This window comes from Arctopsyche grandis, chromosome 3 (assembly GCF_051622035.1).
Source record: "Arctopsyche grandis isolate Sample6627 chromosome 3, ASM5162203v2, whole genome shotgun sequence".
In the NCBI taxonomy this organism is placed as follows: Eukaryota; Metazoa; Arthropoda; class Insecta; order Trichoptera; family Hydropsychidae; genus Arctopsyche; species Arctopsyche grandis.
In genome coordinates, this window is record NC_135357.1 from 26,571,404 (window position 1) to 26,588,868 (window position 17,465).

A 17,465-nucleotide genomic window follows, 5' to 3' on the forward strand; every position below is an offset into this window, starting at 1 on the left:
AGCATTAGAGGTTCTAGTAACATTGGTGCTTTATTGAGGGGTGTTAATGGATACCTCTGTGGAGGATGCCGTAAATATATAAGTAAGTTTAATAATATGTTTGGAATTATATTTTATTTTTTTAGGGATACAAATTATAGTTTTTATTAATTTTGTTAACTATTTTATATTATAGTTGTTAGTTGTAGTTTGAAATTGTTAATTGTCAATTTGGTATTAAATAATAAATAAATTGACGAGTGTGGCATGCCGTATGCCACACTCGTCAATTTCTTTGTCGCTCACATTTCCATACATTTTTTCTGGTCGCGCAACTAGTCGGCCAACAAAGTTGCACGTTGTGGCCCGGTTCTAAGTCTTCATTGTCATCACTGTTCGATTTACATTCATACATATATATTAGGCTAGTAGTGAAGAGATTGAAATGGAAATGGGCCGGTCACGTAGCTATGCACATATAGAAGAATGGATAAAGGTAGTGGTCGAACGGTATCTGAGAGAATGTGAAAGGGTACAAGATAAAAGGGTAGGGATAAGAGTTGCTCAAAACAGAGATGAATGGAAGCGTGTTTATCCGTAGCTTTCATAATGTATTCGGTAATGTTACAGGCTTCTTATTTTAAACTTTAGAATCCAAACGGCTAACGACTAGCGTCCCCCTATATAAATGTTGTATACACTTACATACATAGATGTCCTGCAAGTAAAATGTTCGCGAATAATTCGAGGGATGATATTTGCAGAATTGAAAGTTTGGGGCATTGACATATTTTTAATGAAACGACGTAATCTTCTGTGTATTTCGAACCATATTTTTGTTGAAAATCTACACATTATTTAATGTATATTGAATGACTTTCTATATTGAAAGACTTTTATAGATTGAATTGAAAGACTTTCTTCACATAATAACGATATGAACTCACGAATTATGTTTCATTAAAGTACTAGTGTTGCTACCCGGCTTCGCTCGGTAAATGGAAATGCAGTCTAGAATACCGTCGAACCATGATAAAAATCTTAATTTGTTTAATTATTAAATTTATTTAAATTAAAAAAAATATATATTTAACGACCGACCAATCACAAACATCTTTGACCAATCTAGCCAATCAGAAACGACTTTGACGACAGCCAATCAAAAACGAATTATAGAGGCCGTTTCGGTTTTGTATATAATAATATGATTATTATATGTATGTATCTATAATATTTTCAATAATTAAAAATAATGTACATATATTTGTAATCATTACGATTGTTATATATATTATTATTATTTTTTTTTACCGATTTGTAATCAATTTTTATTTTGTACTAGTGGTTTTACCCGGCTTCACTCGGTATTTGTTATATAAACCGCTTACACATGGCCAATGTAATAGTAAACATTTTATTAAATTTATTTGAATAGTTTTATTTTATTTAAATTTATTTGAATATTCATTTGTTCGAAGACGTCACGGATTTACGAACCAACAATACTTACATAAATACAAAGTCTCTTTCGAAATTACATATACGTATATTAGATATGTCGATAAATTTTCCAAAGCCGATTTTGATAATGGAATATTTTCATACCTTGTAAGATTCTTATAAGATTGTAAGCGTGCATGTTTATATGTATGTAGGTACAACACCAAACGTTGATTGTATTATAAATATATTCGAATTCAATGAATAAATGATATATAATATTGATAAGACTTACGAGCATATGTATATAGCTCTTAAGAACCTATGTATGTTACATATGTATATGAATAGAGTTTGAAAAGCAGCTAGTTCATATACGTATTTTTAAAATATGAAAACTGACCGATTTTCAAACAAATATAACTTTGATTTAAATCAAAAAGACCTGCAGAAAGGAGGAGTCAAGAAAAGGCAGGGGGATGTTTTGCGCCATGTGTGAGCGGGGTCCGTACAGTGGTGCCCCCAGCGGCCGAGTCGTGCAACACGCCGCATCGACACGCGATGATTTGTGCCGACACAGTGGGGATGTGGGGGGTGGTAGATGAAAAACATCCGAAAAAAAGTCTCCGCCAAAAGGTCGACCAGTGATTTACGAGCGAGACGTGCACGAAAACCTCGTCTTTAATAATAATAATAATAATAAATAAATAAAACAGCTACACGTAGCGCAAAGCATGTTTTTATTTATTTTTACCTTCGTTGCTATTTTTGAATGCGATATGGACGTTTAATTGTCTTTGGTTCCGGAATCGTCACTTGTCAGCCGAAAAGGCGAAACACATAATCCATAATGTAATTGCGTGAAAATTGATCGTTACGCTGCGCTGGTACGGCGACGTTAAGCGGATCGTTTGTATACTTTTATCGAGAAAGTTGCCGTCTTTTGAAACAATTCATGCTTGAACTACATTATAATCGTTTAAGTTTTTCATAATATTGAATACGTTTATGCCCTCGTATATGTTACAAGCCATTTCAGCAATCTATTACTCGCACAAAAGTTTTAAATTAGATCTAAATAAAGAATTCGTATCATCTAGTAATAAGGCTAAATATATTTCATTTGTTGGTTTCTTATTTTTTTTGAAAATATACCAACACTAGTGTGGCCCTATACAAATCTTATATAATATATGTATATATATATATATATATATATATATATATATATATATATATATATATATATATATATATATATCATCATCATCATCATCATCATTTACAGCCATTCGCCATCCACTGCTGGATGAAGGCCTCTCCAACACGCTTCCACTCGTCTCTGTTTTGCGCAACACTCATCCATCTCATTCCGCACATTTTCCTAATTTCGTTCACCCATCTTCCTTGCGGTCTTCCTTTTACTCTTTTGCCTTCTCTCGGGTACCATTCAAGCACTTCTTTTGTCCACCTTTCGTCCATCCTCCTAGCTACGTGACCCGCCCATTGCCATTTCAATCTCTTCACTCTATCCACTATGTCCACTACCCTTGTCATATTTCTCACCCACGTGTTCCGCTTCCTGTCTTTCCTCGTTATGCCAAGCATACAGCGTTCCATACTTCTTTGAGTGCATTGGATTTTATTTTGCATCTTGGCGTTCAGTGTCCAAGTTTCACATCCATACGTCATCACTGGCAAAACGCATTGATCAAAGATCCTTTTCTTCAGGCAGAGTGGCATTTTTGATTTAAAAACAGCATTCATCCGTCCAAATGCACTCCACCCCAATTTCATACGTCTCTTTATCTCTTCATTTTTACTACCAGACATGTCAATTATTTGACCTAAATATAAATAATTATTTACTACTTCTACTGGTTTATCATCTAAGGGGATGCTATCAGGCATGCAATAACTATTGAACATTAGTTTAGTCTTATCTACGTTAATTTTTAATCCTACTTTTCTACTTTCCCTGTCCAGCTGTGTTAGTCTGATAAGTAGGTCAGCTGAATCACGAGCTACTAAAACTATATCGTCTGCGAACCGAAGGTGACTCAAAAAGCGACCATTGATGCTTACTCCGGCTGTATCCCAATCCAATTTCCTGAAAACTCCCTCAAGCACCGCATTGAATAACTTGGGCGAGATTGTATCTCCTTGTCTTACTCCTTTTCCTATGCTAAATCTATCTGTACCTGAAAAAATTTTAACTGAAGCTGTGGCATTCTTATATATTGTAGCTAACAGTCCCACATAGGGTTCCGGCACTCCCTGTGTTTTTAGAGCGTTAAGTACTGCATTATGACTAACTGTATCGAAGGCTTTCTCATAATCGACGAAACCTAGGCACAGTGGCCGTTGATATTCGTTGGCGCGCTCGATTAGTTCGCCAACTACTTGGAGGTGGTCCATTGTGCTGAAATTTGCCCTAAACCCTGCCTGCTCTATAGGTTGAGTATATATAAATATATAAGATTTGATTTCCACATACATCAATGTATTTGGAAATCAAATCCGCCATTACGATGTTGAAAAAATAATCATAATAGACACGTTTGAAAATACTCCATTGTCGTTCTCAGTGACGTCTATTTGCCGAATTTATCCACGTTGCCGCATTTATCCACACTGTTCCGATCGTTATTCTCTTTTCGCCACCCTCTCGCTATGTCTTATTTTAATTGTTTAAACGCCTATAAATTTTTCTTTTTTCACTATATATTTTATAAAATTTGCATTATAGGCTCTCTTTATTTCTCTTATATATTTTTACTTCACTCGTAGATTATATGATGATTGTTAAATAGCATGGTGTTTCGGACAAAAGTCGAATGACGTTTATATTTGTCATTTATATATATACATATATGTGCGTGCCGACAGATTCTAATCAGGTTAATTCATACAGGTTTACATATAATTAGTTATACTAAATTACGTATCATAAAATACGATAATCTTTTTGGACAGTACGGTTTTTATTTACTTTGATTATTATTTAACCACTTCATCGTTATAATCACAGCGGTGCGCGCTCCTACGTATTTAAGGCTATGACTTGAAATTAATTTTGGTTTCTTCACAGTGACATCTAAAAATTATCCTGTGATACTAATGAAATTGAAAAAAGTCAATGCTTTTCGTCAATAATATCAATAAGTCAATAATATCTCCAAAATTAAATCATTAACGAATACATTAAAATTTACATCGAAATCTTGTGTCAGATCGGAGTGATGAAAGCTAGCTATCCAAACGTGGCTTTCTACCACCCCTTTACAACTTTTTACAAGCCTCATATCAGCTTTCTATCGTTTTATTTAACTCGTTTATTCTCATTTTAAGTTTGAAAAAGTATTAATATCGTATCTATCACGAACGATAAAAACTCGGCAGGAGACGCGTAGGTTGAAATCCAGTTGTGATAGGCGTGTCTTCATGTCATTGTTAATTCATACGATCTTATTATTTCGACAAGTTTCTCCTACAATTGTTTGTCAATACAAGGATAAAATATCACTGAAAACAATCCAGGAGGCGATTTTTGTAAAGAGACGTGACGATACAGATTTGGCCTAGTAGCATTTTTTTTGCACGTGAAAAACTGTCTAAAATAAAAGACTATGTGTATTTTTTATATATGGTAAAATATAGGTATATTCAATGTGAATATTTATTATATTTTTTGTCGGAAGAGTGATCGGATTAAATCATTGCACTTCGTTTTGTTCACACTCGCCTCCCCCATATCATACCATTCGATCCCGTCACATCATGAAAAAAGTAAAAATAAAAATAGACAAAAAATAAGCCGGACAAGGCGAAATGGGGATAAATCTGATCTCAAAAAACACTCGGCTATCGTTATATTTTTTGGCGTATCCATTCACCAGAAAGCTATCACTGTCACTTACACAAATTGAAGGGGGCTCGGCGAGGGCCGGCCAAGTCTCGATTTTCAATCGGTGGCTCGCGTGATTGATTTATGGGGGAGTGTGATGTGAAATCGAAAGTGATAAGCCAGAGAAATTTACGCGCACCAGAAAAAAGAGGGTAAAATAAAAAAAAAGTAGCGATAACAATGATACACCATCTATTGAAACATCAATATTTAGAACCCAATTTTTAAAACTCTTGAAACACACGAAGTGAAAAGATCACTCACCCCAAGCTTATGTATTTCTTATTTCATCTCTTTAGAGACTTAAAAGTGAACGCGAACTCAAACAACGAACTGCCCAATATGGCGATGTTAAAGAAAATTAAAAAACAAAAGAATAAACATAATAGAACAAAACAATAACTTAAAAAAAATGAGTCTTTTTATAAGCTTTATGCACTCAGTGACATTCCTGCCTGTCAAAAAATTATGATCTGATTTTGAACCACTTCCACTCTCCAGGTCGCTTTGATATCTTATCGACATACGGGAGTTACATATGTAACATTCGGGTAAGTTAATGTCTCTGATATGAAGCTAGAGGAGTTTAATCAATAATGAACTCAATAAAAATTATACCAAAATCTTGTGTCAGATTAAAGCGATGACAACTAGCTATCCAAATACATATTTCAACCACCCCTTTACAACCCACAGGTTTAACAGTTAAACAGTAACTTTTTTCACTCTCATTTACTGGAATCTGATATAAAATTAATATTAAAAGCTTTTATACTTTCTTACATATGTTTTCAATTCATTAAAAGATTAAATAAAGTAATATATTGGGGATATTCGTGGCCCAACTATTGAAGTGCTTTGGCCAAATCATAACCTGTACGCTGTCACTTGGAGCAGATATTGTCCACACTCCTTATTAGAAAGCCAATAGTGATTGGGATCCTCAGGATTGAGAGTATCGACAAGAATATTTAGGATCAAGACTTTTTGATGCTGGGCAAGCCTGCAGTGACATTAGCATTTAGTGAAATTACTAAATGTACTGCGTATTGAAGAATTGGACTGGTGTAAATTATTTTTTTATTTTTTACAGGTAAGCCCATTTTTTACATTATTTATTTATTTATTTCATCAAACATGTATGTACACTCACCTTTACAGATCACTCAAAGCGACGAGTGTACTTATACAGATACAATACAATTAATATACATAAACATTTATACAAAGTGATAGATCCACAGTGATAGACATCTATGGATAAATTTTTGCAGCATTTTTATAATCATATTGGTGAACCTCAAGACGCTGAATAACTTGAGATTGGCTAGAAAGATAGCAAAGGGGATGCCAATTTTAGAGAAAGCATTTCACAATGAAATCAAAAGTTTCAAAGAAAATCAGGCAAACTCTGATAAGAAACGATCGACATGGAGTCACAAATCAAGGTCTTGCCTGCAGCGGCACTCTAGTGGGACTCGAACCCGTGACCAAACTGCTCGAAAGCATAACATGCTAACCACTAGCCCACGCCGCTGATTTAATTAAACTTATTAGAAAAATGAGCTGGCAGTCTCAGAGACTTTCCTCAATATCTAGTAAAAGGGTTCTTTCATACTTTGGCTACATGACCAGGAAGAATGTGGAGAGTCTGGATAGGCTGGTGGTCACCGGAACGCTAGCAAGAGGACGGCCTCCAAGAGATGGTCTGACCCAATCAAGGAACTGGCGAGATGGTCCTTAAACGCTGCCTTCAACTTGCCACAGAATCAGGAGGAGTGGAGGCAAATCCAAGATGACATCAAAGACCACGAAGCTCAGCATTGAGCAAGTGAGAAAAATGTATGAAATTCTTTCATGAAGTATATGATAAATAGCAATAATAAACGAAACTTCACTTCCAATAGAATAATATGCTAACCACAAATCAACACCGTTGTATAATGACAAAACACAAAATTCCGGAACTCTAAAAAGCATATAGTAAAATGATTATGATTAAAAATGATTTAAAAACAAGTTTTTTGCTATATATAAAGATATTGAGTTGAGGATTCTGGAAGGTGTCACATCTAATTCAGGTGTGGACGTTTGGAATTGTTATTTAATGGACCCTCCCATAGGTCGTTGTGCGTCATCTGTCAAATCGTCCACGTTGACCTTAACATTGCAAGGCAGGTCTTGACGTTCATTATTTGGCGCTTCCCCTTCCTAGGGTAAAAGTGCTTTTTGTTATCGATTGTTGAACGTCACCGAAACTAGGTCCAGAGTGTTGAGGATTCGTTGCGCCGGCACGATAAGGGCGCGGAGGCCTGCAGTCGAGATAAACTTTTAAAATGACTTGGGAAGCAGTTGAGCCTTTAATCGGCGAAGTTGGCCACGCAGACGACGGCAATCCTTGAACTGCGGCCGCCCGCAAACTTTGTTTTACAGGACTTACTCACTTACTTCTTCTTGGGCGCACCCCCGCGCACCCCCGTCGTCCTCGTTTTCAAGGTTGAGTTCGCGAACTCGGCCGACAATTTACAAATTCCTTTATAAAACAACTAACTACTTTTAATAGTGAAAGTTGAACCGCGCCTCCCCCGCCGGGTTTATAGATCTTAATCAAATTCGCGTCGGGACTTTTTCCCCGGGTGGAAAGTTTTGCCGTTGGGCGCGTCGACGCCGCCGCGAGGGACGTCGCCGCTTTTACACAAAACCCTCCCTTCCCTCTCGCTGTCTGACAACTTTGCACGTCTGATGACTTTCCGTTTGTTCGACTGTTTGTTTGTTTGTTTGTTTGTTTGTAAACAAATACGCCGCGCTTATGTTTGTGTGGAAAAAATAAGCCACGTGGTCAACTGTTATGAAATTCCGTATGCGCGTTGCACAATGTCGACCTTGATATGGAATACTGTATTTGGTCATACGATTTAATAAAAAGACCACAATATTAGTGCACTAGGACCATACGCAATTGTCGCGAGTTAAATTTGTCATAATAGCTCGTTCGAAACATGCAATGTGGAAAAACTTATAACTTAACCAGTAGCGGGGTCTAGTGGTGAATGTTGAATTATTTTATTTTATTTTATTAATAAAATAAAATAATTCAACATTCACCACTAGACCCCGCTACTGGTTAATTATCTCGTACTTGATGTTACGAGTTCGATTCCCGCTGAGTCTCGCTATTGGCCAGACCTTGATTTGTCAAGGTCGATCGTTTCTTATCAGAATTTGCCAATTTTTCTGATTTTCGTTGAAAAGATTCATGTAAAATTGGCGTTTCCTTCCCAATTTTCTGTTGCGAACCTTTAGTTATTATTATATCTTAGGTTTCGCCATATTGCTCACCATAGATGTCTCTGTGGTTGTTTATCGGATATAAAATTCGTATTGTTACATGAAAGTTATTCATCGTTATTTATCGTATTAATTCGATATTTGTAATATCTGACGATAGATGTCAGATATTGTTTAGATTTACATGTATCTATGTAATAATTATGTGGACCAGGAAGGGGCATTTGGGGTTTACCTGTTAAGCCTTCCTGGTATATTTGTATATTTGTAAAAATAAATAAATAAATAAAAACAACGATTGTATCGTTAATTTGTCTGGATTTGATATAAAACCAATGTACAAGTTTATATATTACAATTATATATGTATTTATTTATAATTTATAATAATAATAACAATAAAATGACCAGTTTGACCTGACAGGTAGCCCCAAAGCGTCACATCAGTTTTACAAAACAAAAAAAAGAAAATAAGAAAATAAAAATTTCAATCATTCACTCATTTAAATAGTCTCGTGTTGAGTCTCAAGAAACTAACTAGCTCGTCAACATGACAATTGAACAGGTCCAAATGCCCATCAATCATATTAAGGAACCGGATAACCTTTACAATATACGAGTTATTGAAAGCAGACGTTTTCGCAGGAATAGGTTGGAAAAGTAAATGATGATGCAAAGCTCTACCGCATTCAGGCGCCGAAAATTTAAATTCCAATAAAATCGAAGGGTTGTATTGTTGTAAGGGTATTATACTAGTGGTGCTACCTGGCTTCGCTACCAATTCCAAAAGACTTCGACGATAGCCAATCCGAAACGAATTACAGACGTCATTTTGGTTTTAAATATAATATTATTATTATTATTACTATTTGTATTAAACCTTACTATTTATCCAATGCATCATGCATCTTATTACTGACATTACAGCATCTTTGCTAACGACGTCAAATTATTCTTCTCTGCCAAGGAGGAGGCAAGCTTCTCATCTTCAAGCTGATATCAACGTTGTATTGGAGTTCAGTTGTATTTTAGGTCTAGAACTTAATATTAATAAATGTGCAATTATTAATATTCGCACATTCGTGCACATTCGCTCTATTGTCATGGATATTCTATTAGATTCGTGTTGTTGAAGCGTGTGGAATCTATGGTCGATTTGGGTATCTTTTTTGATCCTCAACTCACCTTTCACAGCGTTTCCTTTCGTCGACTTGGATTTGTCTTGAGATATGCTAGCCTATTCTCAAACCTTTTATCTTCTCGCTTGTTTTTCAACTCGCTAGTGAGAAGCAAGTTAGGATATAATGCGATTGTGTGGAATCCGCACAACGCAAATTACTCTCTAATGATTGAGAAATTGCAAAAAGAATTTCGTCGTTTTCCATATAGGAAAAAGTATGGATATTACCCATATCTCTATACTACTTTTTTTGGGCATGCTTGGGTATTCGTAATTGGTTATTGAGTATAGTAATAACCAGTCTTAGGTGGTCGATGAATGCTTTTCGCACAAAAAATGGTTTACTATTGTCAATTTCTTAGAAAAACCATGATTTTATTTTCTCTTGCTTTGAACACTAATGGAGCGGTCTATCGTTAATTGCAAAAGCATCCGCGAATCGCCGCTCATTAATCATAGCAAGTTATGTACAATCTAGATACAGTCTATAAAGAATCACCATTTTACATATATTCAGTCCCTTTTATTTATAGCTATCTTTAAAACGCCGACCCAATTAATTGGATAAAGATCTAAGAACCCGGCACACGTGAAAAAAATGTACGTCACGTCGATAAGAATGTTTCAGTACAATAGGACTAACGGTGTTCAAAAAATACACAGACACACACACACACACATTTTTTCTAGATCATGAAAACGAGATCAGTGATCGATTCTGAGTTCGAATCAGTCAAAATCTCGAGTTAGAATTTTCGCATGATCACAAAACTTCATCTATTGTTACTTCGTACAAAGATAAAGTAAAAATAAACTTGATCAAGCGAGAATCGACTGAAGTATTGTTTTAAATCAAAATTTAAAAAAAAATATATTTATTAAAAATCACAATGCCAACTCTGCGTCATTTGAGTACGTGTGCGAAATCTTCACAAAAGGATAGAGTGCTGTGAGATAATACGTTAACGTGGTGCCACGTATAAGAGTGGATGCGCAAGGTGCAGTCAGTATCTGGCGTCTTGCGGCAAAGCACGTGATCAGCCAGTTTGCAGTAATTATTGCATGAGTTATTAGCGAAGCAGATACGGCACGTACGCGCTCGCTTCGGTTCCCAAGACCCGTTGCAGATGCACTACACGACGCATTTGTTATCGCTTTGATTAACGACTGCAATTGCAATACATTGTGCACCAGTACAATAAGTTTTACTGGACTAAAAAAAAAAAAAAACAGAACGTATATTTTATACTAAACAATTGTAAAACTAATCCAAATTCCCACAATTCTTAATTATTTTGATTATGATGAATATATTCAATATTTTGATTTGTTTATGAAATTTTCATATATTCATATCATACAGCGTCAAGTATTCATTACAATTTAACACGTTTGAGTCGGGGAACGCATATACATACATGCATACTTATACGTTTTTTGCAATTGGGAATTTCACGATCGAAAAAATCAGTGATAATGTCTATATTTTTTATTTATTCACTATTATTTACAAGAAACCAGTTATTAATCTAATATATAATTTGAAAAGAGACTTTGTATGTAACATTGGTTGGTTCGTTCGTAAATCCGTGACATCATCGAACAAATGATTCGATTTTTTTCGATTCAAAGGATTCGAAGTTCCCGGGGGCGACGGCGCCGATGGCGAAAACGTCTTCGCGACGGGGGCGAAGGCGCTTGGGTAGGCCGCCGGATTCTGGTATACATATAATTTCGAATGAGACTTATATATGTTTGTTTGTTCGTGACAGTCAATTTAATAAAAAAAAACAACTGAGTATACAAATAAATTTATATAAAATAAAACTATTCAAATAAATTTAATAAAATGTTTACTATTAGATTAGTCATGTTTAAGCGGTTTATATTACAAATACCGAGCGAAGCCGGGTAAAACCACTAGTCTATAATAAATAGTAAATTTATATAATTTAACCTATTTACTAAATTTTTTTTCAAGTTGAGATTTGGAATTATGTTTGATTTTGTTCTTTTTCTAAATGCGAAAAATAAATATTTTTTACATCTTTTCACAAAAAATAATTAGTTGACATAACAAAACATATCTTTCACTGTACAATAAATGAAAAATCACGAGTTGAATATTTCGTTTCAGTGTGTCTAAGCTATTTTTCGGGAAAACAAAACTTTTTCCAATATCGTCTTAAAATTTCGAAAACTTCCATGTATTTAATTTAAATTATTTAAGTTTATTTATCGCATCCACTGATGAAAGAGGAGCACGAAGCGTGCGCGCGGTCGGACGTGTATTGCGTACAGCTACAAATATTTCGATTCCCATGCAAAACTATCGAAAACTAAATAAATCTATATATCCGTTCATTCTCTGACGAAAGGATCTTTCAGACTGTATTCGTTGGAGAGTGGTGGATTAATATTGAGGGTTTTATAAGTTGACTTCATTGATTTTATAACGGCTTTAATAATATCGATTCGTAACGGACCTTCTTTTTTCTTTTTTTTATATACATACTTAATATATAATATGATATAAAAGCCAAATTCCATCTGTTTGTTTGTGACAACGATTTAAGATATATAATATGACATTGGATTATACGATATAAAACCAAAAAAAAAAAGACTTTTGGTGGGTCTCGAACCCGTGAGCCTCCTACTGACAACTCAAATGCGTAACCGTTGTGTCAATCATGGATTTGAAATTCCGTTTTGAATCAATGAAATATGCTCTTTTCATACTTTGTAAACATTTTTGAAGTTTTAAGAAGTTGTTTGTATGAATATCAATTTTATTCTAATAATGCATGCAATGATAATGCACAGCTAGTTTTTAAATATTGGCACACGTGCTTAACGTATCCGTCAGTCCATCATCCAAATGTTGTTTATCCTAACAATAACGCTACCTTTGATTACTAAATACTATTTGAATGAGTTTGAATGGATTACTCTACCGTTTGTAAAGAAGTTTTACTTCAAAAAATCCACATACATACCTGTGTGTTTCAACGCTAAGCGATAGCGTACGGGGAGGGTGAGTGTGCGGACCACCGTTTTTTATGTGTTTAATTGAAACTTTGAAGCACTCGTGCCGTAAATACGGGTGAAATATTTTATTATTATACGTCTTGCACACTTTAGAGACGCACTCGCCTTGATGAAGGCTCTATTATGGTCGTCCTTAGGGGCGAGCAGGTGAAAACCTTCTTATAAAAATGAAAATTTTCCTATACCTTCCTTACCTGCCTCCCCCTCGACCCCCATTGTGTCGAGGAATGGCCGCGGAAAATTAGCCGTCAAATTGCACCATGAAAAATAAATATACGTCGTCGTCGTCTATCGGAACGTCGTGGAGCGGTTGGGGAGCGACCCTACTACTTAAGGACACTTGAGGTTTACGGCTCGCAAGTGACGCCACTGTGTTTTTGTTTAAAATTTCATCGCGAAAACGTTCCGATTTATGTGCTGGCCGTTCTTAACGCGCGCGACGGGAAATGAATATTAAAATAACAAAAATTTTCTTTCTAAGAACGAAGCGAACGATAAGAAGCGTCCACAGAGCCTTCAAATATAATGACAACGAATTAAAACATTATTTTTTTTATATCAAATGCCTCGTTCACATGTTATGGTCACTTCTACTTGTATTGAAAAATCTTTATGTACATAGTATCACACACAATAAAATTTCCTTAATATAAGATCTTTTATTTTAATTTATTTATACCATGGTGTTATTACGGGATTGCCCCCAAGGAGACACCCAAGGCCAACGTTGTACATATGTACTATATGTACATAGCTATAGTTAATTCGTTTCGTTCTCCAGCTATTGCGTGGTAATACGTCATGCCCGTTGTTGCTGGAACAGTTGGGACTTTATGTCCCTAATAATTATGTGCATGGTAGACATCATCATTTGATGGTTGTACCTGCTGTTCGCACAGTTCTTTTTAGAATGGCTCCTATTCCAAGAGCTATTCGACTTCTCAATGAAATCGTTGCTGCTGTCCCTGAATGTGATATTTTCCACCTTGGGGACCGTAGATTATCGGATATTATTTTAACATATTTATCTGGTAACCTGCGCTCATCATTACTTTCTTAATTTGAATGTGATGTATGAGTGGAATCTTAATCTACTCTCTTCCATTTGAGCCTCGCTGTGATTTTATTTTTTATTCATATTTTGTTTTATTTTGTTTTACTTTTTCTTTCTCCTTTGTACATTTTTATATACTATTTTAATTTTGTTCAGTGTAAACAAAGAATGGGATTAATGGATTTTATTTTTGATTTTTACACTTTTGTTATTTTTTCTTTCTCTCTGAATGATGTATTATTATCCTTTTGTTACTTTTTTTTATTATTTTATTTTACCATGTTTTCTGCTTTTGCTTTTTTCATTTATTTACAGTTTACTTGTTTTTATATCATGTTTTTATATATTTTTCAAATGTAGGCCATTGTGGCGCATTAGGTTCTTCCTGTAATGCCACAATGGTCCAAAACTATTAAATAAATAAATAGTTATATTATTATTGTACATAAATTTGAAATTAAATTCAAATGAGGTTGGGCGGCCAGTTTGGTAAGAACCGTTTCAACAATAAAATTGGAGAAATTTTAGCAGTATTTTATAATCAAATTAGCGAACCTCAAGACGTTGAATAACTTGAGATTAGCAAGAGAGATAGGAAAGGGTATGCCAATTTTACGGAAGCATTTCAATGCAAATCAGAAAAATTGGCAAATTATAATAGGAAACGATCGACCTTGAGTCACATAAATCCAAGGTCTGGGCAGCAACTGGATCGAGGATTGAACCCATGACCATTCAGTTGTTAGTGCTAAGCGTTGAGCTATGATATATATATATATATATATATATATATATATATATATATATATATATATATATATATATATATTTTTTTTTTTATTTTATACGTTGATTTTGTTTTTGATAATCATGCATAGAAAAACTTTCATTAAAAAATGTTTCAATTTAGTATAAATCGTTTCAACAATGAAATCAGATAAATTGGCAAACTCTGATAGGAAACGATCGACCTAGAGTAACATTAATCAGCAGCACAGATCAATGGATAGCGTGTTAAGCTTTCAACTGTGTGGTTATGGGTTCTATCCTTCACTTTACTTGACATAAGATCTAAAATTCGCTAAACTTTCATTTATGGTTTTCCTACAACCATAAATTAAATTTTAACCAGCAGTAGCTAGCATATCTTGTTATGAACGGGTTCAGATCTTGGGTGTGGCCAGACCTTGGATATGTGACTCCAACGTCGATTTTCCTATCAGATTTCGCCAATTTATCTGATTATTAACCCTGTCATATCTTTTTCGATTTTCGTTAGTTAAAAAAATTATCCATAGATGGCTGTTTATAACCATAAATGGGTGTATCTGTTTAAATAATTAATAATAATAATTCTTAATCTTCATAGCACTCTCGTTGGGTCGGAGCAATCTGTTAGACGAGTGTGCATCATTGATTAGATAAATAAAATAAAATAAGTTAAATATCCAAGGTCGGGCCAGTAATATGGATTGAAGATCAGGGATTGAACCCGTGACACTTCAGTTGTTAGCGATAACTGTTGAGCTATGTTTTTTTTGATAGATTTATATATTTTGATAACCATGAATAGAAAAACTTTCATTAAAATTTTTTTATGTTCTATTCTATTGCACAAATTTATCTCCCACCTTGCATCCTGCTTGCACAAGTAAAGCTGTGGGATAGATATATAGATAAATATACTGCATGTGCCTGGTCTATATATAATTTAATGATTAATACATACTACATACAATTTATTTTGTTTATATGTAATATAAATTACATATACCGCAGATATAATTACATAGTGATACAATGAGCCACTGCAGCAGTGGCATATGAGTATATACTTCAAGTTAAAATAATGATTTGTGTTCGAAACTAATTTTAATATATGTGTAAGTGTGTGTATTTATAAATATATTGTTTCTATGTATGTATCTATAATGTATATTTAATTAAAAAATAGGTATATTTGACAAGTACATATACAAGTTAATGATTATAAAAATGTTCAAGTTGTTGCGTTTGTTGTAAGTAAAATCTTCGAAGTACCTATTTTTAGATGGAAAATTTTTGATTCAATACATTTTCTAAGCGTTGCTACGAATACTGTTTTCTAACCAATTTAAGCATTTTCAACCAATTCACTAATATTGCGGCATAAATTTCTAAGCGTGCTGAAAAATTTCTATGTATGTCAAATGCGTTCGCTATAATTTCATAAGGCATCGATTTTTTTTTTATTTTTTTATTTAAGATATTTGCAATCGACCCGTCGGTCATAAGCAGATTTTATAACACGTTTTTGTAAATGAGTTGAACGTCGTGAATATCATATTACGGGTAAAAATACACAATGTAAGATGAATACGATCGGATGCGTTACGAAACGATTATTACGCTACGAGTAAAATGCTTACTTGTGACCTTTGAAATTCAGCAAAATCGACGGCTCGTATACTCTTCTATCAGTGCGTTCATCAGTCTGAAACAAACAGAACAAATAGTATGAATTCGATAATATTGACTGAGAAACGAGCTCGTAAAACGGGTCGGCAAGAGGATTAAGAGGTGGGGGGTGGGGTGGAGGAAATTCGGGAATATGTTGCCGATCAGTGAGCGAAATTTATGCGAAACGGCGAGTGCATTCTAGACGCAACTTTATTGATATTGAAGTCGAACAGGGTCATTATGCAGCTGGAGCTGGGGTCGTAAACGACGGTTCCGGTTTCGCATCCGACGACACTACGTGTGAATTTGACTATAGCCAGCTGTAAATGTGATGATGCTCCATCAAATATGCATAAAGGCTGTAAAATAACACCAACGACGGGATTGAAAACCATGTCGACAATGGCTTATGAAATATTTCGAATGGTTTATCTTATGTCAGAACATATGTATGCAGTGGTGTAGTCGGGCCAGGTCGCCGACCTGGTACTTATTTTTGAGCCAGGTCGCCGCCCTGGCACTTTGATTGATATAAACATTGTTTTTCGAGTACCATTAAAAATATTTTGACTAAAATTTCATATAAAATTTTGTATTCCAAATATTGTGAGCAGACTCTCGTTCTAACTCTCGATGACCACAATCGAATAGTAATCTGAGGACATTCAAAACTTAAAATACGTTTAATGAACTTTATTGGATTTTTTTTATCTAAAAACCATCCAAAACTTCGAATGAAAACATTTTTTGAACTATTAACCATACGTACTCTAGGATAGATAAAACGAGGAACTCAGCTTAAATGAATAGTCATCTCTAAATTCACATGTTAAAATTTGATAGTTTTTTGACATACATATGTATGTATGTATACATTTATATGTACATGGTTTTAGCATTGCTAAAAGCAAATGTTGCTGTTGACACAAACACGGATTTTGCAAAATCAAAAATGTTGAAGAGGGTGCATTATGGAAGTTTTTATAAAATATAAAAAAATACATCATCATCAAGTAACAATATTTTTTAATTATTATTTGATTTTTTTTAATAAATACTACCAATATAACAATACAATTTTTTAGTAAGGAAAAAAGTGGGGGGGGGGGGCGGTCTTAAAAATTTAA

At 34.5% G+C, this 17,465-nt stretch overlaps 1 protein-coding gene across 1 annotated transcript in view; it reads right to left on the reverse strand.

The window, feature by feature from the left end:
• LOC143909179 (uncharacterized) overlaps positions 1-17,465 on the reverse strand; it is a 420,517-nt gene that overhangs the window by 41,143 nt on the left and 361,909 nt on the right. The window contains 1 exon segment of the mRNA XM_077427082.1: positions 16,308-16,372. Coding sequence (XP_077283208.1) covers positions 16,308-16,372 — 65 coding nt within the window.